Source organism: Phacochoerus africanus, chromosome 4 (assembly GCF_016906955.1).
Source record: "Phacochoerus africanus isolate WHEZ1 chromosome 4, ROS_Pafr_v1, whole genome shotgun sequence".
NCBI classification, from domain to species: Eukaryota; Metazoa; Chordata; class Mammalia; order Artiodactyla; family Suidae; genus Phacochoerus; species Phacochoerus africanus.
Genome location: NC_062547.1, coordinates 1,192,871 through 1,217,528, shown reverse-complemented (window position 1 = coordinate 1,217,528; position 24,658 = coordinate 1,192,871). Strand labels below are relative to the sequence as shown.

Below are 24,658 nucleotides of genomic sequence, written 5' to 3'. Positions count from 1 at the left end.
GGACAGCGCCATCCCCGCCGTCTCCTGGCCAGCCGCCTCTGTTTTCCCAGGGCGTCCACCCCTTCCCAGCAAGTGGGAAAGGCCCCCTCGCAGGGGTCCCCTGTGCTCCTGGTCGCCACAGCCAAGGGGCATAAAGCAGACAACACAGAAACAAGGGGTCCATCTGAGCGAAGGAGCGAGATGGGCCCGCTGACCCTGGGGGGCTGTTTCTGAGGCAGGGGCCGTGGCAGGAGGGGTCCAGGCCCTGCCCTTTGTCCCTGGCCTGCAGCGGGGGCACTCAGGCTTGGGAGCCAGTCCCTGGGGTTAAAATCCTGAGGTCACTTAGTAGCTGCCCAGCCTGTCTAAGCCTCTGTCTTCTCGGCTGGGGTGCGGTCAGCCTGCCCAAGATGGCTGCCCTCTTGCTCCCTGTGCGTCCCCGGCTGGACCCGTCCCTGCCGCCCCTACACCCCACTCACCCGGCCCGCCTTCCCTCCTAGTCACAGAGCCTAGTCGGTCCCCGCCCACGGGCTCGCCCTCAGCCCACCTAGTGACTCTTCTAATCTTTCGATCAGCATGTCACCACCACCACTGCCTCTCTGCCTGTTTCCCTGGTTACCCGTGGGTTTCGGGCTAACCGATTACCTCTCCCTCCCTCCAGGAGTGACGCCGCCGCCGGGGCACACTGCCGGCTGCCCCACAGGGCGGTATCGCTCTGGACCCTGCGTCATACCCGCAAGACCTCGCCCGTCCATTGACCCGAGCCCGATGACATCTCTGTCACTGACCCCAGGCTCTTTCTTCTGTCTTGGAGCTGGGCAAGGGCGGGGCTCTCCGTCCAGCACCTGCGAAGGGGGATCCCGCTTAGCCTCCCCAAGGGACGTGGGACGATGCCCGAGCCTCACCCCCGCCCCCGCCCGAGCTTCCCGCTGCAGTGGGCCCACCGTGGGTCACACTCGGGAACCTGTCCCCTCACCCTGTGACAGCAGGTCAGGGGTGATGGGCAAAAGGCAAAAAGTGGGCAGCTGGGCCTGCTGGTCCCGCGTAGGAGAGGTCTCCAGGAAAGCCTTCTGCTTCTAAAGCAGGGAAGACCCTGGGCCCACGGGATGCCCAGTCACCCTCCACAGCTCTGACTCACTCCCCTGCTGCGTCGGGCCGGTCAGCTCCGAAGTCGGGCTTAAAACAACACAAACTCGCCATCTCACGGCTCAGCTCGGGGCGGGGGGCCCAGCACTGAAATCAAGGTGTCACTGGCGGGCTCCTCCGGGGCTCCCCCAGGAGGACTCTTCCGGCCTTTTCCAGCATCCAGCGGCGCCCGCATCTTGGCCCCCAGCCCCCCTCCTGCACCTGCAAAGGCAGCGGCCGGAGTCAGCCAGACCCTTGGACTCCTCTTGTCAGGACCCTTGTGTTGACAACAGGGCAGGAACAGTTCACCCCAATAATCCAGGATAGTCTCCCCATCTGGAGGCCCTTGCCTTGCCTTAATTTTTTTTCTTTTCACAGTCGCTCCTGCAGCATGTGGAAGTTCCCAGGCTGGGGGGTCAAATCGAAGCTTCAGCCTCGGCCTATGCCACAGCCAGAGCCACGCCAGACCCTCAACCCACTGAGTCAGGCTGCTAGGGATCAAACCAGTGTCCTCACAGAGACAACGTCAGGTCCTTAACCCACAGAGCCTCAACGGGAACTCCCCCTTCCCTTATCTGTAACTACCTGCAGAGTCCCTGTGCGACCTGATGTCCCTGAGTGCAGGTCCTGGGGACAAGGACACCAGACGAGTCGGGGCTCTCCAGAGAAGCAGAAGCAGCAGGATGTCTGTCCACCCACCTTGCTGTCTGCTAAGGAACTGGTCACCAGGTCATGGAGGCTGGCTGGTCCCAACATCAGTGGTCTCCAGGCTGGAGCCCCAGGGGAGCCGATGGCACAGTTCAGTCTGAAGGCGGGCGTCCCTCTCATTTGCAGGAGGCTAGGCCTTTGGTTCTGTTCAGGCCTTCGACTGATTGGACGAGGCCCACCCATGCTGGGGAGGGCCGTCTGCTCCCTGGGTCCAGCGATTCAGATGCTAGTCGCATCCAGAAACACCCTCCCAGGCAGGCCCAGATGCACGAGGATCTGGGACCCACGTGGCCCCATCAAGTTGACACGTAAAATTAGCCCTCCCAGGCGTGGACATTTCTGCGGGGCAGGACTCTTCAACCCCGCGTGAGCATGGGGTTAGGTAGCAGGAGGGGCAGAGGAAGGAGGCAGAGGTGGGAGGCCCCCCGAGGCCCCGGGCGGCACGGCCGCACCGTTGCTGGTGCCACAGGTCTGCCCGGGGCTCTGGGGCAAGTGCTTGCCCTCCTCGTGCGGAGCTGGGGTCTCTGCAACCTCGGCCCTGGAAGCTGAGGGAGGGGTCTTCTCTGGTGGGGGGCTGGGGGGCTGGAAGGTCATCCTGCCCGTGGGGGAGCTCGGAGCGGGCCCCCCAACCCTCCGCCCGTCAGGGACCCTGTCCAGGCCTCAGAGGAGGGTCTCTGCCCGCAGTCACAGCAAGGAGGGCCCCCCGCCTATGCAGGGGGAAGCCGCTGACTGTCCCCAGACCGGACACTGGCTTCTGCAAAAGCGCCGCTGGGGTTGTTGAGCGTGTCCTTGACAGTCTCACTTGTGACCCAGATGAGGCCCTATCTCCGCACAGCCTGGGGGCTGGGGGGGAGGAGGGCAGGAGGCAGGACAGGGGTGAGACAGGGCTTGGTGGGGCCAAGCCAGGCGCCCGGATGTGAGGGATGCCTGCCACCCGTCTGCAGACGGACTCTCCCGGGACCTTCCTCCCTCACCGCCAACCCCCTCCTCGCTCCCCTCCTGCCCACAGGCCCCTGGTTGTCAGCCTGAGTCCCTGGCACCCCGCAGCCCCCGCCCCCGGGGTGACAACTGCAAACCACAGTGACATTTGTCTGGGCTCCCCGTGAGGTCTGCACCTCGGGGGCTGGAGACCCCAGGCCAAGGTGACGTCCCTGTGGTTGGCTCAGCAGGTGGGGAGGGGACCACGCTGGGCAGGGTGGGGGCCCGGCCCGAGCCGCAGGACCCACGGGCAGTGGCCACCTCGGGAGGCTTCCTCGGTCCAGCTGAGAGGCCAGGCCTTGCATGCCAGGGGGCGGCTGCACCGGGAAGCGGGGCCTCCTCGCTGGGGGCAGTGGGGATGGAACCTGAGGCCAAGGTGGCCCCCCGGCTAGAAGGGGAAGGAAGCTGCAGGCCGGCCCTGGGCCCTCCCTCCGTCACGCGCTCTGGGGTCAGCAGGCCTGGGCTCCGGGGGAGGGCGCTGCGGGCGGAGTGGCCTCCAGCTGACGGTGGCACCCGGGTCTGCCCTGCCCTCCGCTGTCTGAGGCCGTCCTCCCCGCAGGCCACCCCCGGCCGCCCCCCTCCCTCCCCCATGTTCCGGGCCCCTTCTCTCTCTCCCGCCTCATCCCTGCTCCACGCCAGCCACCTCCTCCTCCCCTGAACCCCGACTCCCGACCCTGCCTCCTCCCCGCCCCGCCACTGGGCTGCACCTGCTCATCCCAGCAAAGCCTCCACACTGCAGCCCCTCTCGGCCAGCCCCGCCCTCCACCCACTTGGGGCTCCCACCGGCCACCTGGCCCTTCTCCCGACGCTGTCGCCAGTGGTCAGGAGGTTTGCTTCCTCCCGCGGCATCACGCTGACCCCACATGTGGTGCAACTTGTCTGGCCAGTGTCTGGTGTCCCCTTCCCTCAACTGTCCCCAAGGGCACTGTCCATGCCCATCTCACTGCATTCGTCACCCTGCTGTCCCCCCAGGACCTTCTGCTCCCAGAGGATGGGTGTCTGTCCTACTCATCCCGCCCACCCCGTGCCCACAGGGCTGCCCGGCCCGGGGAGGGGGGCGCACGAACACCTCCCCGAGGGCTCACCATCCTGGTGGGTGTGGGGCAGCTTGCAACTCTCCCCGGTCCAGGACCCAGCTGGGCAGTCGCCATGAAGTCTTCAGAGCCTGGACTAGAGCAGAGCCTCCAAGGACACACCCGAGGGGACCCCCCCCATCCCAGACCCAGCCCCATGGAGGAGGATAAATTGGTCCCTCCCAGACCCCGAGCCTCCTTCTGTGCCCCTTCGCCAGGCCCTCCTTTGAAAAGCACCCCCACCCCAGAGACCCAGGGCAGACCTTGCATGACTCGCTGGGGCCCAGAGGGGCCCGCTTCCAGGCAGCCAGTGCCTGGACATCCACCTTCCTGGCATTTGGGGTTCCCCGCAGTCTCCCACAACCTGCAGACCACCCCCCGCCCCCAGGCTGTGCACCCTCAGCTCCAGCCACGCCTGTAGAATCCTCTGGCCCGGGCTGCTGGGGGCCCTGCCCAGGCGCCCTTCCTGCAGGGACTCTGTCTCCAAGAGCCTCGGCGGCCCCCCTGCTGCCATGGAGGCCCCGGAGCTCCAGGCCAGGCCCCACGACCTCCGCGGTTCTCCCTCAGCCAGAGGCCAGCAGGGACCAAGGCCTCGGCTTTCTGCGGTGGCGGTGGCGGGAGGGGACAGAGAGGGGTTACGCTGCCGGCACCGTCTGCCCCACCCGCTCTCTGCCCTGTCCCTGCGGGAGAGACCACGGCACCGGGATCCCATTTTGCAGACTAGCGACTGAGGCCTGGGGGGACTGAGGAGCCTCCCGCGGGCTGAGGGCTCAGACGGGCAGAAGGCTGCCTCCAGGTCCCTCTCCCTGCTAGCAGGGAAGCGGCCGTGCAGGGGGCTGACTGGGGCTCCAAATCCTTGGCTCCAGGACTGCAAGGCGAGGCCTCAGTATGTGCCTCCAGGCAGCGCCAGGCCATCCTTCCTGGCCCTCAGCTCATGCAAGGCCCGCAGCGGGGTCCCCCCGAGTCCCCCCAACTCAACCAGGGTCTCAGAAGAATCGAGGCCTTGTTCACGGGGCCAAGGGCAACCTGCCCCACCCTCTCTCCCTGCTCGGCTGAGTCATGGCTCCAAAGGCCATGGGTGTTGCAGCCCTGGACCCGTTTGTCTGGCTGCCTGGGAGGGGCTGGGTGCCACCAGGGAGCTGATTCCCAAAAGCAGGTGCCACCTGCCCACCCCTGGGAACAGGCCCGCGCGTGGCTGGAGGGTGGGTGGGGGCCGCAGGGAGTCGTGAGGTATGTTCCGGGAGAGGACGGACTTGGGGAGGCCTGGGCTCCACTGGGACGCAGCTGCCCTGCACCTGTACACCCACCTGGCAGTCATGATGGGGTCGCCGTGGCCCTGCCCTCAGGGTTGGCGATGTGGGCACCACTTGCCCTGCTGCGTGCACGTCTCCAGGTGGATTGGGGCCATGGAGGCAAGACAGCCTGTGCCCCCTCCGGCCCAGCGAGTGGCTGTGGAGGGAGGTCAGTGGTTGCCAGAGGCCTGGCGTGGCGCCCCTCTGCTCCATCGGCCTCCAGGGGTCAAGGCCCAAGTCCCACCTCTGTGCCGTGGGACACTTGGCGGGCCCAAGATCCCGGGGGAAGCCGCAGACATTGCTCAACCCTCCCTTCTTCCCGACACTCACAGGAGTGGCGCCCAAAACAAGCACGCGGGTCGGCCCGGCCCAGGGGACTCAGGCAGAGCAAGGCAGCCACCGTCGCGGCCGTGCCAACCCACCCACACCCTCCTGCGGCCAGCCACCCACCCATCCCACCCCAGGCCCTGACTCAGCTCTCAGGGTTCCCGGCCAGCTGGCACCCCTCTTACCTGCCCGCCCACTCTTGCTGCCCTGGCCCCACCGGCCAGCTCCCACTTCCCCGCGCCTCTCCCGGCCTGGCCCTGACCTTGCCCTGCGTGTCCAAGGCCTTGGGGACACCTGTCCCAGCAGGTGCAGCCCACCCGCCCGCACAGCCTCCGGGCCCCAAACTGAACTCCTCGTCCTCACGTCCGTGGTCCCCACGGTGGCGCAGGTGGCAGAACAGCCCCCCAAAGATGCCACGGCCAAGCCCTCAGACCCGCGAATGTGTGACCTTCCGTGGCCAAGGGCCCCCACAGGTGTGAGTGGGGATCTGGAGGGGGGACACGGTGCTGGGTCCCCGGGGGGTCCAGTGTCCTCCCATAACACAGCAGCCACAGGACACGGACGGGCAGGGCTCGTGAGCACCGCCCGCCAGAAGCAGGGGCGCGCTTGCCCCTCGTCCTCACTCTCCTGCGTCCACCCCTCCTGGTGCCCTTGTCCCCTTCCTAAAGCCACCATCACAGGCCCACCCCTCCCACCTGGGGAGCCCTCAAGCCACCGTTGCCTGCGGGAGGTGCTGGGCAGGTCGCTCCTGGGACCTCTGCTCTCCCCACGTCCCCGCAGCTCCCAGGGCTTCAGGCCCGGCCCGCACCGGGGCCCTCTCCGTTCCGTGGGTGTTTGTCACCCCTCCCCCCATGAATGGGGGCTGGGCTCTTGCTCAGGTCCCCCCCACAGCCTGGCCAAGCCCAACTGGGCACACTGCCCAGTCAGACGGCCCATCATCCTTCTGACCCCCACCCCCACTCTCCCCACGGGAGCTCCTCTGCCGCCCTGGAGCTCACGGCTCTCCAGCCCACCCCAGGGTCTTTGCACACGCTGCTGCCCACGCCCCGGAGGGCCTCCCACCTCCCCCACCCCCGCCCACATGGCTCCTGGGCCGCCTTCTGCTCACCATCCAGGAGGGCACGTGGCTGTCCTCGCCCTGCCCCAGCTATGCCCTCAGCACAAGCCACCGCCTGTGACCAGGTCATGTGCCAGTTAAGGACCTGTCTTGGTCATTCCCAGCCTGCAGCACAGAGATAGGCATCCAGGAGTGTGGCAGGTTTTTAAGGAAAGAGGGCAGGGGTCCCTGACCACACTCAGGGGTCACACATCAGCACGCAGGCATCTGAGGTACGGGCCGTGCAGCCTCTGCTGAGGCAGGTCCCCGAGCTGACCTGGAGGCTCCAGCACCAGCCCCTGGTCCCCGGCCCACCTCCCCAGAGAAATCCTGCTGGAGGAAGGTCAAGACCCAGGGCTCAACCCTCAGGCCTGGAGTGCCCACTCCAGAGGGCTCGTGGGCCCCTGGGACCCAGTCTCCTTTCCATCTGCGCCCGGACTGAGGCCCTGAGGGACCACTTTGTTCTCAAAGCCTCTGGGACGTGTCGCTCTCTCAGAATCGGGGATTCTCAAAGCTCGGCGCCATCAGCCTGGGCCTGGGCGCCACGTTGGGGGTGGGGATGAGGCAGGCGTGCCCCCAGCCCAAGGAGCCTGATTGGCCTCTGCAGGGCCTAGGCCGCCAGGCGCCCCGAGATGCCGCCGCCCCAGCAGCAGCCCCGCCCACAGCGGCTTCCTGGCCCCCAGCCTGCTGTGCTAGGCTCAGAACTGGGGGCGCTCATGGCTGGGGTGCAGAGCGGAAGCAGAGGCCTGCTGGGCGGGACTCGCAGGGTGGGCTTCTAGCCACCAGGGGCCCTGGAAGCTGTTTCTCCCATCGCGCAGAGAGCTGGACTAAGGCGCAAGGACAGTGGCCAGGGGAGGGCAGAGCCCTGAGAACCCTGACCAGGGGTCGGGGTGGAGGGCGCTCTTCAGCCAAGCCAGGTCTCTGCCCAGCAGGGCACCCAGGATCCCTGTGCCCTGGACTGGGGTAAATCCGATCCCTTGTGCCGCAGCTGGCATCCCCTCCCCATCTTCCACTTGTGCCCGGGCCCCCCCCCAACCCTAATTGTGTCCGGACCCCCTTCCCCTGCCCTAATAGTGCCTTGGCACCCCTCCCGCATCCTAGCTACGCCCGGGGACCCCTCTCCCAACCTAGCTGTGCCCAGGCACCCCCTCCACTGCCCTAACTGTACCCGGGTACCCCCTCCCCCACCCTGGCTCTGCCAAGCATTCACAGCTCCCTCCCTCCCCCACCACTCGGCCCCCACCCAAGATCAGCAGAGCTGAAGCTAATGTCCTTGGAGAACTACTCGCCAGGCCTGTGCTGCACCCCCACCCCCTCCCCAGGGGGGTGACTCAGGTCCAAGGGGCGGGCGGGGCAGTGGGGACAGGGAGGAGCTGACTCAGCTGTGCTCCCACCCACCTCAGGGAGGACCTGGTGACAAACCACTTCCCCTGGCTCTGCCCTTGGCTGTCCCCATCCCCTGCAGGCCCTGCAAGGCCACGTCCCTCTTTCCCTCCAGGTGCCAGGGAGGGCAGACCCTCACACGGGGCTGGGGCCAGACCCTGGGCCCAGAGACCAGGGCAGAGAGGGACCCCTGCCCGTCAGCACCCCCCCCTTCCCTCCCCAGCTGAGGGAAAGGGGCGGGGAGAGCAGGACCAGGGGCCCAGTCACAGGGCCCCCCACGGGGCGTGTGGCGGCTTGTTTGCCCTGCAGGCTGTGTGACCTCCTATCGTGTGGCTGCACCCATCCCCTCTCCAGTCTTGGGGACGACACGTCCTCAGGCTGTGGGCCTTTCCTTGTGGGGCCGGGGGGCCCGTTCTTGGCCTGCTTCCGTGGTCAGCTGGGCATCCCTGGCTGGGACAACTGGGGACCAGCCTCAGCGGTCAGGCCCCAGGGCTCCGGAAGGGCCACTCCCCGCTCCCCAGCACAGGCACCTGCCTGCATCCTGACCACACTTGGCTCTTCGGGTGTTTCTGCCCGGGCCCTTCTCGAGGGCGTGGAGGGTCCCCGCCTGATGTGCCTGGCACCTTCCCAGCGACCAAGGAAGACAAGCCTTTTTCTGTTGTGGTGCTTGGCTGCCCTTGTGTGTGCGAAGCGCTGGTCCCATCATTTGCCCTGCTTTCTTTCTTCGGCTAAGTTGTCTTTTTATCGGTTTTTCATTCTTTTTACGTTTTGGTACTAGTCGCTGGCCCGCTGTGGGCATGACGGACCCTGCGGCTCGGCCTTTCCAATCTCTCAACACAGTGTGTTGTGAGACACAGGAGTTATTAATCTTGGGGTGATCCGATGTATCATTTTTCCCCTGAGAGAGACTGATGCTCCTTTTTCTATTAATACTTTATTTTTTAGGACAATTTTACAGCTTTTTACAGAGTGCTCATGGACCTGGCCCCCAACACACACACACACACACACACACACACACACACAGAGTGTTCCCTCTTATTAACGATGTACATTAGAGGTATATTTTTTTCGTCTTTTTAGGGCCACTCCCATGGCACATGGAGGTTCCCAGGCTAGGGGTCTCATCAGAGCTACAGCCGCCGGCCTACACCACAGCCACAGCAACTCAGGATCCGAGCCGCATCTGTGACCTACACCACAGCTCACGGCAATGCTGGATCCTTAATCCACAGAGCGAGGCCAGGGATCGAACCCACATCCTCATGGATCCTAGTGAGATTTGTTTCCTCTGCACCACAACGGGAACTCCAAGAGGTACATTTTCTCAAGCCCACGAGCCAACGTTGATACATTATTACAAACCCAAGTCCACGGCTGAGGTTAAGGGTCACTCCTGGTATGACGCATTCTATAGGCAGTGAGAAATCTGTAACGTCCTGTGTCCACCCTTAAGCATCATCCGAGGTCCGGAGTTCCCGTCGTGGTGCAGTGGTTAACGAATCCGACTAGGAACCATGAGGTTGCGGGTCCGATCCCTGGCCTCGTTCAGTGGGTTAAGGATCTGGTGTTGCCCTGAGCTGTGGTGCAGGTCACAGACGCGGTTCTGGCATAGGCCCGGCAGCTACAGCTCTGATTGGACCCCTAGCCTGGGAATCTCCAAATAGACTCGGCTCGGATCTCGTGTTGCTGTGGCTGTGGTGGAGGCCGATGGCTACAGCTCCGATTCGACCCCTAGCCGGGGAACCTCCATATGCCGAGGGAGTGGCCCCAGAAAAGACAAGAACACACACACACACACACACACACACATACACACACACAAAAGCATCATACAAGGTCCTTTAACTGCTGTGATAACAGCTGTGCCACGTCGACCCACTGATCTCTCCCCCTCCCCAGGCCCCAAAACCTCTGATCCTTCTACTGTCTCCATCACTGTCTTTCTCCAGAATGTCCCACGGCGGAGGCACAGTGTCGCCTCTCGGACTGGCTTCTTCCGCTCACACACACACGCACTTCCGTTTCCTCCGTGTCTTGTCACGGTGCGACGGCTCGTCTCTCTGGGGCTGCGTGACACCCGCTGTCCAGATGGACCACAGTTTATCCCATCCACCTGCTGGGGCACATCTTTGACGCTTCCAGGTTTGGCAGTGAGGCATACGGCTGCTCTAAACACCTGTGTGCAGGGGCTCGGATTTTGTGTTTTCCTCTCCTTTGGGTAAACACCAGGGAGCCCAACTGCCGGATCATAGAATAAGAATAGGCTTCGTTTTGCAAGATATTGCCCAAGTCCCTTGCAAAGCAGGCCGCGTGCGTTCCCCCGGGTGCTGGACGGGAGCGCCTGTGGCCCCACACCCTCCGTGGCACTTGCCGTTGTCAGTGGCTGGACTCTGGCCACTCTGACAGGGTGTGGGGTGTCTCACTGCTGCTTTAACGTCATCTTCCTGACGACGTGAAGGTCTTTCCGCAGGCTCCTCTGCCCTCCGCGCCTCTCCTTTGGGAGGGGTCGGTCCTCGGATCCCTCACGCACCCCTGGGTTTTGAGAGTTTGGCTCCGTGTCGGTGTCGGTGTCGGAGGGCGCTCCTCTGTCAGACTCACGCTTCTCCGCCTCCGGCTTGTCTTCCCACTCTCCCCACCCTGTCTTTCTGTCCTTTTCACCGATTTCGGGCTGTTGTGTGCTTCCGACTTAAGCAACAAATCTTTATTGGTTCCCAGGGCTTGAGGGGGGCCCCCTTTGTCTTCCCCCCAGAAGAACTGACCGGTGACCTCACGGACCTAAGGAGTTGCCATCTCCCTGGCCCACCTGGAAGGGGCAGCTGCGCGCGGTGGGAGGGAGGGACCAAGGTCACCCCAGCCGGTGCCCATCCCTCGTCCCGCCCAATGTCTGTGTGTCATCCACGGAGAAGGGAGCCTGCCCCCTGCCTTCCGCAGCCCCCCACCCCATCCCCGTCTATCTGCCAGTCTGTGCATCGAATCACATTGTCTTGCTCACCAGGTCTTTAGAGAAGCCCTTCTCTCTTAAACCACTTCACTGAAACCGCTCCCCTCAAAGCCAAGTCACTAAGTTCCCCGGTGAGCAGAGCCCCCCCCCCCCCGCCCCCGCTGCTCCTGTTGGCTCCTTCCTGGCCCCTCCCTCCATCCTCCGACCTCATCCTCCTCAAGTCGGCAGCCTGGTGGGGGGGGGGGCGGGCGCCCAGGCTGTCCACCCTCAGCTGCACACCATCTCGCTGTCTAAAGCCCCCGAGCATGGACCCCCTCCCCTCAACTCCCAACACCAATAGCTGCTGCCACCCAGAAGTGCCACCACACCTCTCCTGGGCATCAGCCCCACGTGACAGACCTCCCAGCCCCTCCTCCTGCAGCTATCCCTTCTTGGCCGAGAAGGGGCCATCCTTCTGGGCGCCTGGGACACAGACCCAGGCCCGGAGTCCAGGTCCCTCCCCTGCACACCATTTTTCAGACCCATCAGGAAATCCTATTGGCCCTGCCTCCAAAGCGTGTCCCAAATCTGCGACGACTTCTCACCGCCTCCTCGGCCACTGTCCAGGCCAGCTCACAGCCCCCAGCCCAGATAGCTGGTCTCCTGCCCCCTTCCCTCCCCTCTCTTCAGGGCCCACCCCTCCTGGGGGCTGCTCAGTGGCTGCCCTCCAGTAACCTGGCAGGTCTGCCATGACCCCTGACCTCATGTCTTCTGTCCCTGCCGCCTGTGCTCCCGCTCAGCTGACTTTAGAAGCTCACGAGGCTTCCCGTGCTCACGACACCCTCTTCCTGGCACTCGGCCCGCCCCTGCCCAGACTTCCCCATCGTGACCTCTTTCCAATGGCCTCTTTCCTTTTCCATCTGTCTGCCCCGCCTGGAATACAAACTTCCCAAAGGCAGCCTCCCATCCTGTCTCAGGATTTCAGCAGCACCCAGATCTTGCCTGGCACACATGTAAACAGCTGCTTGGGTCCGAGGGGAGGTCCCCAGGAGTGGCTGCTCCTCCCCACTCCTCCTCCCCAGCCGGGTCTGGCTGCGCCTCCTGGAGCATCAAGGGCCTGGGGCCTCCCTGGACTCGCCGCCTGCCAAGCAGACACAGGGGCCCCAGTCCCACCAGTGGACGGCCCAGCCTGGCCAGGCGCTGCAGCTCTGGGCTGAGCCCACTGCCTTGGGCTACCTGGGCGCACCTCTCCCTGGCCTGGCCCCACAATGGACAAGGCACAAGGGACAGGGGCCCTCCAAATGGCCGCACCACGGGTCCACTCTGAGGGGGATGGGCTGTGGCCTGTGACAGAGTCGAGACCCTGCGGTGCCTGCCGAGCCCATAAGGTGTTCCTTGAACTCGCGGGCCCCTGGGCTCTGGTGCCTGTGGAAGCCTGGCCCACCTGGGTCCCAGCTTCTGCAGTGACAACCCCTGTGCTGCCCACCAGGGAGGGACCCTGGAGCTGCTCTCCTGGGAGCCAGCCTCAGGGGTCCAGGGCCAGCTCCCCCCTTCTTCTGATGGCTGTGGGAGAGGTGGGGAAGGGGGGCCCCTTGGGGCGCGTGGGGGAAGGGCAGAGAAGAGAGCCAGGAACTTCTGGGTACCCATTCAAGGCCAGCACCTCCTCGGGGGTTGGGGCTGGGGTTAGAGACCACCAGTCTGACCCTGATGCTGCAGGAGGGAGAGGCCCAGCCCCAGCAGGGAGGGTCTGCCCGGCTGGGTCCGATGATCAGCACGAGCAGCGCCCCCCTTGACCCCCATGAGACCTTGGGGGACCATTCACTCCTCCCACAGCGACCGTGCAGCACCCACCAGAGTCCGGCTCACCCAGAGCCTGGCTGGGCTCTCCCCAAGATCACCTCCTGCTGGTGTGTGAGTGTGTGTGTGAGTGTGTGTGTGTGTTGGCAGGGGGGTAAGCCCCATTCAAGGGGCCCACTTCTGGGCCTGCCCGGAGGACAGCCCTGGACCTGGGGAGGTGGCTCAGATTCCGAGGCAGAGGTGGGTCTGCTGTGCTCCTGTCTTTGGTCTTCCCACCTAGAAGCACATCAGGTGAGCCAGAAAATATTTGTGCACCAGCAGGGTGTGGAGGCAGGGAGAGGGGGTGGCCGTTCATCTGTGGCCATTAGACTGACCGGTGCAGGGGGCTGGTGGTGGCTGGGTCAGGGTCCTGGGGTAGTTGGTGCTTACGGAGAAGATGAGAATTCTAACCCTGTCTGTGTGAGCCACAGAACCTCTCCCGCCCCTTTAAGTGCCCTGGGTGAGTCCCCTCGTGGAGGTTCCTCTCCTCGGCGTTCACATCCTGCTCAAAAGTCACCTCCTCAGAGAGGCCAGCCCCGGCAGAGGTCACTTTCTCGCACATTCTCCCGCTTCATTGTCTTCAGGCAAGCTTCTCCGAATTCCTTTTCTAGATAACACCTGCCCCTCCTGGAGCTGGGGCTGAAGGTGGAGGGATGGATCTGGCCGTCTGGGGCAGCACCATCCCCTGGCAGGACGGGTGGTGAGGGGGTCACTATGACCCCCGCAGGGCTGGCATTAGCCAGAACTTACGCCCCTACCCTCCCAGACTGGTAAAAGCTGACCCTGAGTGATGGCGCTGGGAACTGCTTCCTTAACCCCCTGCACAGCATCTCTGAGATTTGGGGCCCCTGGTGGGGACGGTACAGAGGAAGGGGGGCCCAGGGTGATCCTGGCAGGGGCCAGGCCAGGGGCTGCTGAGGCGGGCCCTTGGGGGTGGGAGGGTTGTGGACACTTGCAGAGGGGCGAAGAGAGTGGCTGGACCTTCCAAAGCAGGTACCTGGGAGACTCCCAGGTCGAAGGGAGACGGAAGGGCCAGGGGCGCCCCGGGAGGGAGCAGGTGAACGGGGAGGGGAGGATGGAGCCCGGGGTCCTGGGGACCGCGCGCGCGCCTGCGGCGGGGAAGGAGTCGTGGCTCCCGGGCCTGGTGCCGCAGGCGTCCAGGGAGGCCCAGGCGCCGGCCTGCTCGGCTGAGGCCCGCGGGCCGCCCACGCCCCCGGGCACCCGCAGCCCCAGCTCCAGCCCCGCAACGCTCGGGGCCGGGGGCGGAGCCGAGCGGGCAGGACCGCGGGCGCGCCCCCGAGCGCCGTGCGCGGGCCCGAGCGGGCGCCTCGGCTCCCGGCCCCGGGTCGCCCCGCCCCGGCCCCGCCCCGGCCCCGCCCCCGCGCCGCCGGTCGAGGCCCATGTGACCAGCCCCGGCGCAGCCAGGCGGGTCAGCTGACCGGGCCCGACTGCGCCGTCATCCCGGCTATAAGCGCGCGACCTCCCGGACCCTCCGCTCCGACCGGGCTGCCGCCGCCGCCGTCGCCGCCATGCAGCCCCCCAGCCTGCTGCTGCTCGCCCTCGGCCTCCTGGCCGCGCCCGCCGCCGCGCTCATCAGGTGAGCCCTGCAGCTCCCGCGCCCAGGTGACCCCCGCCCCCACGGCGGCTCCCGGGCACCCTCTGCGCGCCCCGGGAGGGATGCTGCTGTGCCGCCCCCGCGGCCTCCTGCAGGACCCACGCTTGGGTGGAGCGGGGGAGCTCTGCAAGTGCGGGGCGCTCCCAAGGTCCCCGCCAGGCCCGCGACCCTTGGGGTCGGCCTTGGGGGGGGGGGGGCAGGAGGAAGCAGGAGGGAGAGTGGCTGTGACTCCAGGCGACCCAGCCTCCCCGGGACGGGTAGGGTCGGTGCCTGTCCTCGGGGCCCGCACGTAGGTGGAAGTCGGGAGACCCAGGTAGGTGTAGGCCCGGAGCCCCCAAGCCTGGGAAAGCCGGTTTCCTGCCTGGGGCCGCTTTGCCCGCTGTGAACTGGGCGTCGCCTTGTGTGTGGGGTCTGTCTCAGGAGGTCTTACTGCCTGCCTGGGGACGATATGAGCCTCTGAGCCCCAGGAGGCCCATAGGTCCTGCAGACAGAAGGGAGGTGGCCTAAGGAGTGGGTCTGGGTGACCTGCCCAGCTGGCACCAGGCGGTGGGCAGCTCTCCCCTCCCTGCGGCTGGGGCTCTGGCCCACCACCGACAGCTGTCCTAGCAAGGACCACGCCATCCTCAGGCCTTGGCAGGTGAGGCCCGGACTGTGGCCAGACCACCGGTCAGGCCTGGTCCAGGGCTGTGTCAGCAGGGCTGTGGTCCCCCATCCTTCTGGCCTTGAAAGGCAGCCTGCTGGCCCAGCAGCAGGTCCACCCCTCTGTCCTTGCCCTGACCTTTGTGCCGGGTGGGGGCAGGCTTGCTTCCACCTCTCCTGGCAGGTGGGTGAGCTCACAGGGCTGTGGGAACTGGCTGGAGGCCCAGTGGGACCCAAGCCTTGCGGAAGGGCTGGCTTGTGTGGGCTCCTCTGTGGGCCGCGGCCTGGGGACACGTAGCCCCAGCTGGAGCAGTTGTGGGGGAGCAGCTGCGGGCCTGAGCCTGTCCTGGCCCCGCCCACAGGCCCTCCTCCAGGCAGAGGTGGGTGGCAGTGGGCAGGGGAGCCTGGGGTTTCTGGGGGTGGAACCAAAGCCCCTCACTTCTTCTCTGGGTCATATGGGGCTGATAGCACCTGTTTCCTTGGTTACTGAAGGGCGTGACCCCCCACAAAAAACCCCTCGGGCTTTGCCAGCCTGTGCGCTCTTAGGCAAGAGTCAAGAGCCACATCCTCCTAGAGTGCGCCCTGGGCATGGTAGGAAAGGCCAGCTGTGCCCTTGAACCCCCAGACCCTCGGGGCGGGGCAGACATCTCACCCAGGGGCTCCCCTTGCTCGGGGGGCTCTTCTCTGCTGCCTCCTGGGGAGCCCGGAGCTGGGGGTGGAGAAGGACCCTTACTCTGCTCTCGGATGGCAGAACCCCGTGCTCCCTCCTGCAGGGCAGGCCACCAAGGCCACCCAGGCTGGCGTGTGTCCTGGGAAGGGTGCTCCCAGCTGGGCCCCCAGGGAGGAGGGCAGGCCTGGAAGCACAGACCTCCAGGGTCCGTGTCCTGAGGAGACTGGGTTCAGTGCTGCAGGGAACAGGGACATGTGAGGGGACAGAGGGTGGCCCAGGAGGGCTTCTCGGAGGCGAACCGTGGAAGTCCCCTCTCATGGCCAGGAGGTGTCACCCCCTCAGTCAGGCGGGGCAGGGGCAGCCATCTCAGGTGGGGTCTGGGGGGCAAGCAGGTTTGTCCAGAGGGCCGGGTGAAAGGGGCGCCTCGGAGGGCTCTGGGCAGGTGCGACAGGTGACACGGACACCCTAATAGCCCCCATTGGAGACTGTCTCAGAAGAGCCCGCAGCAGGCCCTGCGTGGCCACAGGACAGGTGGGGCGTTGGGGAGGGTTGGAGCCCCGGTGGCTGAGGAGGGGCGGGAGCAGGCGCGCTTGGCCTCCAGCCTAGACGTGGGCGGGGGTGGGGGGGAAGGCCAGCCGCCCCTAAGGAGCCCTGACCCTCTCTTGGCAGAATCCCACTGCACAAGTTCACGTCCATCCGCCGGACCATGTCGGAAGTGGGCGGCCCCGTGGAAAACCTGATTGCCAAGGGCCCCATTTCGAAATACTCCCAGGGGGTGCCTGCTGTGACCCAGGGGCCCATCCCCGAGGTGCTCAAGAACTACATGGACGTGAGTGTCGGGGGCCCACCTTGGGGCTGGGGGCGGGAAAGGTGCTGGGACCAGCGGGTTTGGGTGAAGGTCTCCGGTTCTCAGCGGCCAGTGCTTCCAGCTGCATCCTGGGTGGGGCGGGGGCGGGGCTGCCGCTCAGCCCCGCCCTTCCCGTGGGCGCCCCGCCCACCTCACCTGCTCTGAGGCTCTGACTCCTGCCTGCCTCCTTCCCAGCTCTCCATCCTGGTCCTGGTCCTGCCGGGGGTGAGAAGGTTGGCGGGAAGTGGCCTTGCCACCTCCCCGAGGTCTCTCCCCCGCACCACCAACCATCAGCTCGGGGCTGGGCTGTCTTCATCCTGGTGGCCAGCCCGGGCCTGGGGCGGGGGCGGGGGGGGGGGGGCGCTGCGTCAGTCTCGACAGCTGAGGGCGCTGGGAATGGCGTGGAGGAGCCCAGAATCGGGTGGAGGCCTGGGGGGGTGGGTCCCTGAGCTTGGGTCCCGAGGGCCAGACTGCCCTCCCGTCACTGACCGCTCCTGCCCCCCTGCCCTGGGGCAGCTGTGGGCCAGCTCTGGCCCTTTATCTCCCTCTCTGGGCAGCAGCCAGCCCTTATCACGCCTCTGCTCAGTGTGGAGGAAACGGCTCGGCATTGGAGCCTTGCGGAAGCCGCACAGCAAGCTGGGGCAAGGTCGTTGCGGTCCCAGCTCTCGGGACAGGTCCTGCGCCCCAGCCTGTGCCCCTGGGGCTGCCCAGGCGACATCCTCTTTGCGCTCCCACCCTGAGTCTAGGGGAGCCAGCTCCTTGCTGCTGTACGGCCTCCGGTCCACCTGGGGTTGGGACGGGTGGCCGTGCCCTCTGTCCTGGCTGGAGCCCCAGCCATGTCAGGAAGCCGTGACCTCACAGGCTTGTGACCAGGCTGGTGGAGGGGGGCCTTCCGCCTGGGGCCTGGCTGACCAGTGCTAATTCCTAACCCCCACCCCTGACCCCCAACGTGCGCGCGCGTGTGCGCGCACACGCACACACACACACACACACACACACACACATTTGCTGAATCGCTCCCCTCCCCCTCAAGTCTGGGCACTTCTGTTGGGTCATGAGTCAGCAGCTGCTGGTGCTCCTCAGAGCCAAGTGGCCGCAGAGCGATGCCCAGAGGAGCTGGCATCAGATTCCTGTGGTGACCACTAGCCCAGCCTCCCTCCCTGGGAAGGCAGCACCCAGGAGCAGACCTCAGACTCAGATCCACCTGCACCCCGTGACCCACCGGAGGACTAGGGACCGAGGGTCTCTCAGGGGTCCCGAGGGGCATGTGACCCCTTCAGGCTCACCTGAGCCCTGGGTCAGCCGTGTAGGCCGTGTGGCTGGCGTGACTCACGGCCTCCCCTGTGGACCTTCTCCCGTGGGCCTCCAGGACCCCTCTGCCTGGCGGCCCTCCAGGCTTGGCCCCATGGGCGTCAGGCCCTCCTGCTGGGGTCCGGATCGGGGCGGGGGGGGCTTCCCTTCCAGACCTGGATGCCTGAAGCACAAGGGGTCCCCAGGCAGGCACTTCCACCCTGTCCTGGCCCAGAGTCCACCACCGGTTTAGCTGTCTTTCCCATGGGGTGGGCTCCCCACGCCTCCACCTCACATGGTCAGGCCGGGGCAGGGCTGTCCCCAGGGGCTGCAACCCCAAGTGCCCGGGGGCACCAGGACGGAGCACGGGAGGGGACAGGTGGGGGTGGACAGCGGAGGCAGGGCATCCGGCCCTTCTCTGGGCCCGTGGGGAGATGAGGCCCCGAGCCTGGCTGCTGACAGGCCCTGTGCCCCCCCACCCACCCCAGGCGCAGTACTACGGGGAGATCGGCATCGGGACCCCCCCGCAGTGCTTCACCGTCGTCTTCGACACCGGCTCCTCCAACCTGTGGGTGCCCTCCATCCACTGCAAGCTGCTGGACATCGCCTGCTGTGAGTGCTGCCCGGTCTCCCCCTTGCACGTGCTCTCCCTGCGGGCCTGGGGGACCACGGCTGGGGCAGAGGGCCGGCATCGGGTCGAGGCAGGTGCCTCGGGCCCTGCAGCGCTCCCACCTCCCAGCCACGCCAGAGGCTCCCCCGTGGGCGGCTCCCCGGTGGGCTGGGGCTGTGGGCCCAGGATGGCGCCATCGTGGGGCTGGACCTGGGCGGCCCCCGGGGCCGACTGACACCTGGGGGTCGCGCAGGGATCCACCACAAGTACAACAGTGGCAAGTCCAGCACGTACGTGAAGAATGGCACCACCTTCGCCATCCACTACGGCTCCGGCAGCCTGTCCGGGTACCTGAGCCAGGACACCGTGTCGGTGAGTCCGCCGCGGGGCCACCGGTCCGCTCGCTCCCTCGGGGGGCGGCTGAGCCAGGGGCCCGGGGCTCCGCTTGAGCAAAGGCCTGGAGGGGCACAGCTCAGCGGCGCTCCGAGAGCAGAGAAGGGGTGGCACGTGCGGCCAGAGCCAGGGCCGGAGGCAGGACGCGCCATCCCATGTGCGGCGGAGGCCACTGAGGTGCGGGTGTGAGAGCGCTGGGGCCTCTTCCCCACTGGGCAGTGGAACCGGGGGAAGATTGGGTTCCACTGCGACATGTTGGGCGGGAGGTGCCAGCTGGGCACTCAGAGTCAGGCGTGGACGGGGTCCCTGCGCGGAGGGGTGAGGGATCCCTGTGGCTCTGCCCACACCTCTGCACGGGCCCTCGGGTGGAGCTGCTGGTGCCAGCTACAGGAGGGGTGTGGCCTGAACGTTTTTCCAGGGCTCTGGGGAGAAGCAAAGCAGAAGGCCGCCCCCGCCGCCCCAACCAGCCCTGGGTGGGACAGCAAGGCTGCAGAGCCTCCTGAGAGGCAGGGAGGACCCTTGGTCCGGCTGGACCGTTGCTGATGGTCCTGGCAGGTTGTGGGGCACTGTCGTTCCCTGCAGGCCACCCCTTCCCGTCCTCATCTGCCTGCCCAGGCTCATCTGCGGGGCCCTCCACCAGGTTCTCTCTGGGCCTGGGACAGGATGTCACCCAACACGCTCCCCCTCCAGCGTTGGCCCCAAGCAGCCGTTTCTTCCCACATCCTGCCACTGTCTCAGCAGCCTCGGCCCCTGGTTGGGGGAGGGGCAGTGTGGCCTTGAGTCCCCTGAGCCAGGGGAGGGTGTGGGGTTCCCCAAGGGCAGGAGCGGGCCAGGTGGGGGCCTTGGGATGGGGGGGTCCAAGCTCAGCAAGTAGCCCACCCCCCCCAGCTCACTCCATTTCCAACTGTCGTTGGAACGGTCCCGGCAGAGTGGGCACAGCCCCCCCACCCCAGTGTCTGCAGCCGTGTCCGTCCAGGGCCGTCAGCCCTTTCTTCCCAGCCCTCTGCCCGCCTTGCGTTCCCAAGGGCCAGGTGATGGGCACCAACTGAGCTGGGTTTTGTCGCCATGGGGACGAAAGGTGGCAGCCCACCTGGTGCCCAGACTTGGCAGTCCCCAGGGCCCGCTGACCCTTCCGTGGTCCTCAGGTGCCCTGTAATTCTGCGTCGTCGGGCGTGGGCGGCATCAAGGTCGAGAGGCAGACCTTCGGGGAGGCCACCAAGCAGCCGGGCCTCACCTTCATCGCAGCCAAGTTCGATGGCATCCTGGGCATGGCCTACCCCCGCATCTCCGTGAACAACGTGGTACCCGTCTTCGATAACCTGATGCAGCAGAAGCTGGTGGACAAGAATATCTTCTCCTTCTACCTGAACAGGTGTGGGGGGTCGAGTCCCCGCCCGCCAGGCACGGGGCCACGGGGCCTGACCTCTGGCGGCAGGGGGGGCTGGTGCCGTCTCACAGAAGGTCTCAGGGGCCCTCCCAGCGGGAGCTGCTGGGGCCCCGGGTCTGGGATCCTGGTCCTCGGGCCTCCCTCCTACGAGAACCAGAGCTGAGCCCGGGGGTCTGGGCGGCGCCCCCCCCCCCCCGCCACAACCTCAGTCTTCCCAGCATTCCCGGGGTGGGCAGACATGGTCCTGGCCCCTGGGTTGCTGTCAGCCGAGAGGGGACAAGGCCATAATCCTTGACTGTGACGGGGCTCTGGAAGCAGGGGGCCCTGGCTTCCCATGGGAGGTGACCCTGGCAGGGGCGGCAGTGCTGCCCAGGGGGCCTCCCGGGAGGTGCTGCTACCCTCCAGAGGTGCTAACAGATATGCCCTTCCTGCTGGCGTGGGGTCCCTGGTCGGGGCCTCATGCCTCCAGCCTCTTCCCAGGTGGCACTGGTCCCGAGGGGAGGCCTGGACAGGAGGGGTGATGCCGGTGCGCCGGGGGTGTGGCTGTGGGCAGGGCGTGAGCCGGGCAGCCCGCGGCCCTGAGCTGCTCCCGGGTCACTGCGCCCCTCCCCAGCCCGCTTTACTGGGGGTCCGACCCTGGGCACCTCTGGCAGGATTCCAGCCCAGAGCCCCCCTCCTGCTCAGCCCCGCCCTCAGCCAGGCCTCCGTGTGGATGCCGGGACGCAGATGAGTGGGGGTGCTGTGGCCCCTGAGCCCTCGGGTCCAGGCCCTGGGGCGGGTGTGAGGCAGAGGGCCCGGGAGGCTGGCCGGGGCAGGCCCAGTGTCCGGACCCCCTGGGGGATGGGCTCAGGCAGGAAGTGGGGGTGGGAGCAATGGCTTACAAGGGCAGAACTGAGGGTGAGGAGGAGGGGGCACAGATTTCAGAGGTCCTGGGAGGCAGAGGCCACAGTGGTGGCCGGAGGACAGGTTCAGGTAGGCGCTCCCGAGGCAGGACAGCCAGGCGAGCAGCGCTTAGCTCAAGGTGCAAAGAAGGGTCTCGAGGTGGGGGGGGCGGAGAGCTGAGATCTGAAGGGGGAGTGAGTCCTGCTTCCTCAGAGCCGCCCGTGCAAAGGGCCTGGGGCGGGAACAGCAGCCCAGCTTCTTTCGGGGCTTCTCGGCGCCGCTTCCTGGAAGCCCTTGGTTTTTCTTCCAGGCAGGTGAGGGCTTCACTCCTGGGGGGCTCTTAGTGTCCACTTCCCCCCTCTGCCCGTGGCCGCCCCCAGCCTGTGCCTGTCCTTCCGGCCCTCCGGCTGGACGCCTGGTGCAGGGCTGGGCAGGGCGGCCGACTCCCTCTCCCTCCCCCAGGGACCCAGGCGCGCAGCCGGGGGGCGAGCTGATGCTGGGCGGCATTGACTCCAAGTACTACAGAGGCTCCCTGGACTACCACAACGTCACGCGCAAGGCCTACTGGCAGATCCACATGGACCAGTGAGTCCGGGGGCGCCTCTGCAGGGAGGGCGAGTCGCGTGGGGGGGGGGGCACCTGGACCCTGCACCCACCAGCCCCTCCTGATGCCCCGCCAAGCTCTTGGCCCCAGGCTCTGGCCAGGGCCCTCTTCACGTGGCTGCTTGGGTGGCCGCGCACCTGTGCCTGGCCTTTTGAGCCCCCACCCTCCCTTCCCCCTCTCCCTCCCACCCACCCAGCTCTGCTCAGAGCCAAGCCCTGCTGCGGTGGGGGCGGGGCAGGGGTCCAGGTAGGCTCGCCGTGAGCCCGGCCTGGGGACTCGCACCCCGTCCTTCGCAGGGTGGCTGTGGGCAGCAGCCTGACCCTGTGCAAGGGGGGCTGTGAGGCCATCGTGGACACGGGCACGTCCCTCATCGTGGGCCCCGTGGAAGAGGTGCGTGAGCTGCAGAAGGCCCTCGGGGCCGTGCCGCTGATCCAGGGCGAGGTGAGCGGGCCGGGGAGCCGGGGGGGGGGTGCAGGGGGAGGGCACCCCGGCCTCTGTGCCCCTGACACGCACCGCCCTCTCGTCGCTCCTCAGTACATGATCCCCTGTGAGAAGGTGCCCAGCCTGCCCGACGTCACCGTGACGCTGGGGGGGAGGGGCTACAAACTGTCCCCGGAGAACTACACGCTCAAGGTGAGCGGGCGGCCGGGGCACGGGGTGCGGCGCCCGGGGTGGCGGCCTGGGGGGTGACCCGCGCGGCCGTTGCAGGTGTCGCAGGCCGGGCAGACCATCTGCCTGAGCGGCTTCATGGGCATGGACATCCCGCCGCCCGGCGGGCCGCTCTGGATCCTGGGGGACGTCTTCATCGGCCGCTACTACACCGTGTTCGACCGGGACCTGAACCGGGTGGGCTTGGCCGAGGCGGCCACACTCTAGCTGGCCCCCTGCCGGCTGGCAGAGCCTGCGGGAGAGTCCAGGCGGCCACACCCCGACCCTCCAGCCACCACGCCACACACACTCACACACTCGCACTCGCAGCCCCGCTCGCTGGAGGCCGCCGGCCTGACGAGCCTGCTGTTCTGCTCCGTGGGGTCCCTCCCTGGTTCCAGAAACGCTGCCTGCTTGTCTGTTTGATGGGAGCACGGGCCCGGAGCAGAGCCAGTGGGCAGCTCTGACGCGCAGAGGCCTTGCTGGGCGGCTGGCCGGCTGTGCACCCTAGGAACCCCCGCCCCAGGGCAGGTCCCTCCCCGGCCGGCACCTTGGGGGCCTGGCCGCCTGGCATGGCCCCTGGGCTGAGCCCTCGCCCAGCGCCAGGCTACCCTCTTGGTCCGTCCGTCCAGCTCTCAGCCCTGCTGCCCCCACCCGTCGGTTTGTCCTGGACCTGGCGAGGAAGGGGCCAGCTGAGGCCTGGGGACGAGCTGGCAGGGGTGGCAGGGGACAGAAGCCAGTCTTGTGAGGCCTGTGGGTCACCCTGGGGCTTGACTCCATCCGGGAGGACATGCCAGGCATCCACGGGCCTAGGGGTGGGGCAGGAGGGGGCCTGGTACCAGCCTTCTCTGCGGCTGCCCCCTTCTTGAGTGGCCGGGAGCCAAAGTAGGTGTGAAAATACAGTTGTTTGGCCTCTTTCTGTGTGCAGGCGTGTTTTGTACTTGGTGGGGAGGGGAGGGAGCCGGTGTGGCTGGTGAAGCGCCGTCCCTGCAGAGCACTGCTGGGGGGCTGGCGCCCGTGGGGGCTGGGAGCTGTGACCAGCAGGGGGGGGGGGGTGGGGGCGGCACAGAGGCTGAGTGCCTACACTGCGGCACGATATTTAGGTCCAGGCGCGCGCCGCCGTGCTTTCTTGGGGACCGTCCCACCAGCTGTGGTGTTTCCTCGTTGCCTTACACACCCGATTCAGGCCTGGGAAAAGCCTCCAAAGGACTGGGGGCACCTGGGCAGCCTGCCTCCCCGCTGGGTCTCCTCTGCAGCCCCTGGAAGCACTGTCTGTCTCGGAGCTGGGCCAGGCTTGCCTGCGGTCCTGGGGCTTGCAGGGCCCAGGGATCCAAGTTACGAATCCCCTCAGGCCAGCGTGACCTCCCAGCTGGGGGGGCCTGGCCCGCCGTTTGGTGGAAGGTGGGGTGGGGGTCAGAAGCAGCTACACAGTGAGGTTTCGAAGGATGAAGAGGAGTTTGTGAACACTTGGTGGGGGGGCAGGTTCTTCAGGGATGGGTCGTTCTGGACCCTGCTGGTGGAGGGTATGGCCGATGGGACAGCCGCCAACATCCAAGTGCCTTCTCAAACAGCAGAGCAGTGGTGGCCATTGGCCTGTCAACAGGGGGCCGGGGACTGCACTGCAGAGCTGAGTCCTAGCAGGCGCCTTTAAAAAACATCTACCCAGAACTGCAAGGAGGCTGGTGGCTGTGTGCCCGGTGTCGCCTGCACCTGAAACCCGAGCCGGGAGCGGGCCGAGCTCTGCAGGGCTGCAGGGTTTCTGGGGAGACTGCCATCCAAGCTGGTGTGTGGGGAGCCCTGCGGGACGCCCCCCCCCCCACACCCCTCCTGTCTGCTCTGGCTGCACTCTGTCCCCCTTGGTCTCCCATCACCCAGCACCAGCAGGGGCCCCCTGCTCTGTCCGCTCTGCCCGCCCTGCCCACACGACCCTCAGCTGGAAGCTCAGTTGGCGGCACCTCTGTTCCCTCCTCGGGAACACGGGGACGAGGGCGGCTGCTGCTCCCAGACCCCTAGACACGATGTAGGTTAGCACAGGCCTCGCCCCCAGCCCCTAATCCAGACCCTCCGGCGCAGTCGGAGCCAGGCCAGCGTGGCCGCCTGGCTGCCCCCAGGAGGGTGCTGACCCGTGGGCTGGGCGTCTCCGGGCCTGGAGTCTGACCAGCTTCTGCACCTGACCCTGCACCTGCAGTCGCTGTCTTTGGAAGGTGGGCAGCAGCAGGGCACGCCTTGCGGTGGGCCTGATGGGTATGACGAGTAGCCCAGCGCAGGGCCTGGCGTCCGGCTGCTCCTAACCCTGGCTCCTAACCCGTGGCTGAGCGCGCTCGGAGGAGCCCCTTCCCTTACCCGCTCAGCTGGA

The 24,658-nt window shown here is 66.7% G+C and overlaps 1 protein-coding gene across 1 annotated transcript; it reads left to right on the top strand.

Moving 5' to 3' along the window:
- The first annotated feature begins 14,133 nt into the window (after positions 1–14,133).
- On the top strand, positions 14,134–23,219 carry CTSD (cathepsin D). The gene is made up of 9 exons (XM_047774921.1): positions 14,134–14,314; positions 16,311–16,470; positions 18,267–18,390; positions 18,642–18,760; positions 19,927–20,153; positions 21,513–21,635; positions 21,951–22,095; positions 22,189–22,287; positions 22,363–23,219. Exons 1-9 carry the CDS (start codon positions 14,247–14,249, stop codon positions 22,528–22,530), a joined length of 1,233 nt encoding a protein of 410 aa, XP_047630877.1. The 5' UTR covers positions 14,134–14,246; the 3' UTR covers positions 22,531–23,219.
- The last annotated feature ends 1,439 nt before the right edge of the window (positions 23,220–24,658 follow it).

Bases quoted from the DNA above. Each gene is read 5' to 3' on its own strand.
- CTSD (XM_047774921.1), top strand. From the start codon at position 14,247: ATGCAGCCCCCCAGCCTGCTGCTGCTCGCCCTCGGCCTCCTGGCCGCG. The intron at 18,391-18,641 runs GTGAGTGCTGCC...GGGGTCGCGCAG, and splicing joins GCTGCTGGACATCGCCTGCT to GGATCCACCACAAGTACAAC. The intron at 20,154-21,512 runs GTGTGGGGGGTC...TCCCTCCCCCAG, and splicing joins TTCTCCTTCTACCTGAACAG to GGACCCAGGCGCGCAGCCGG.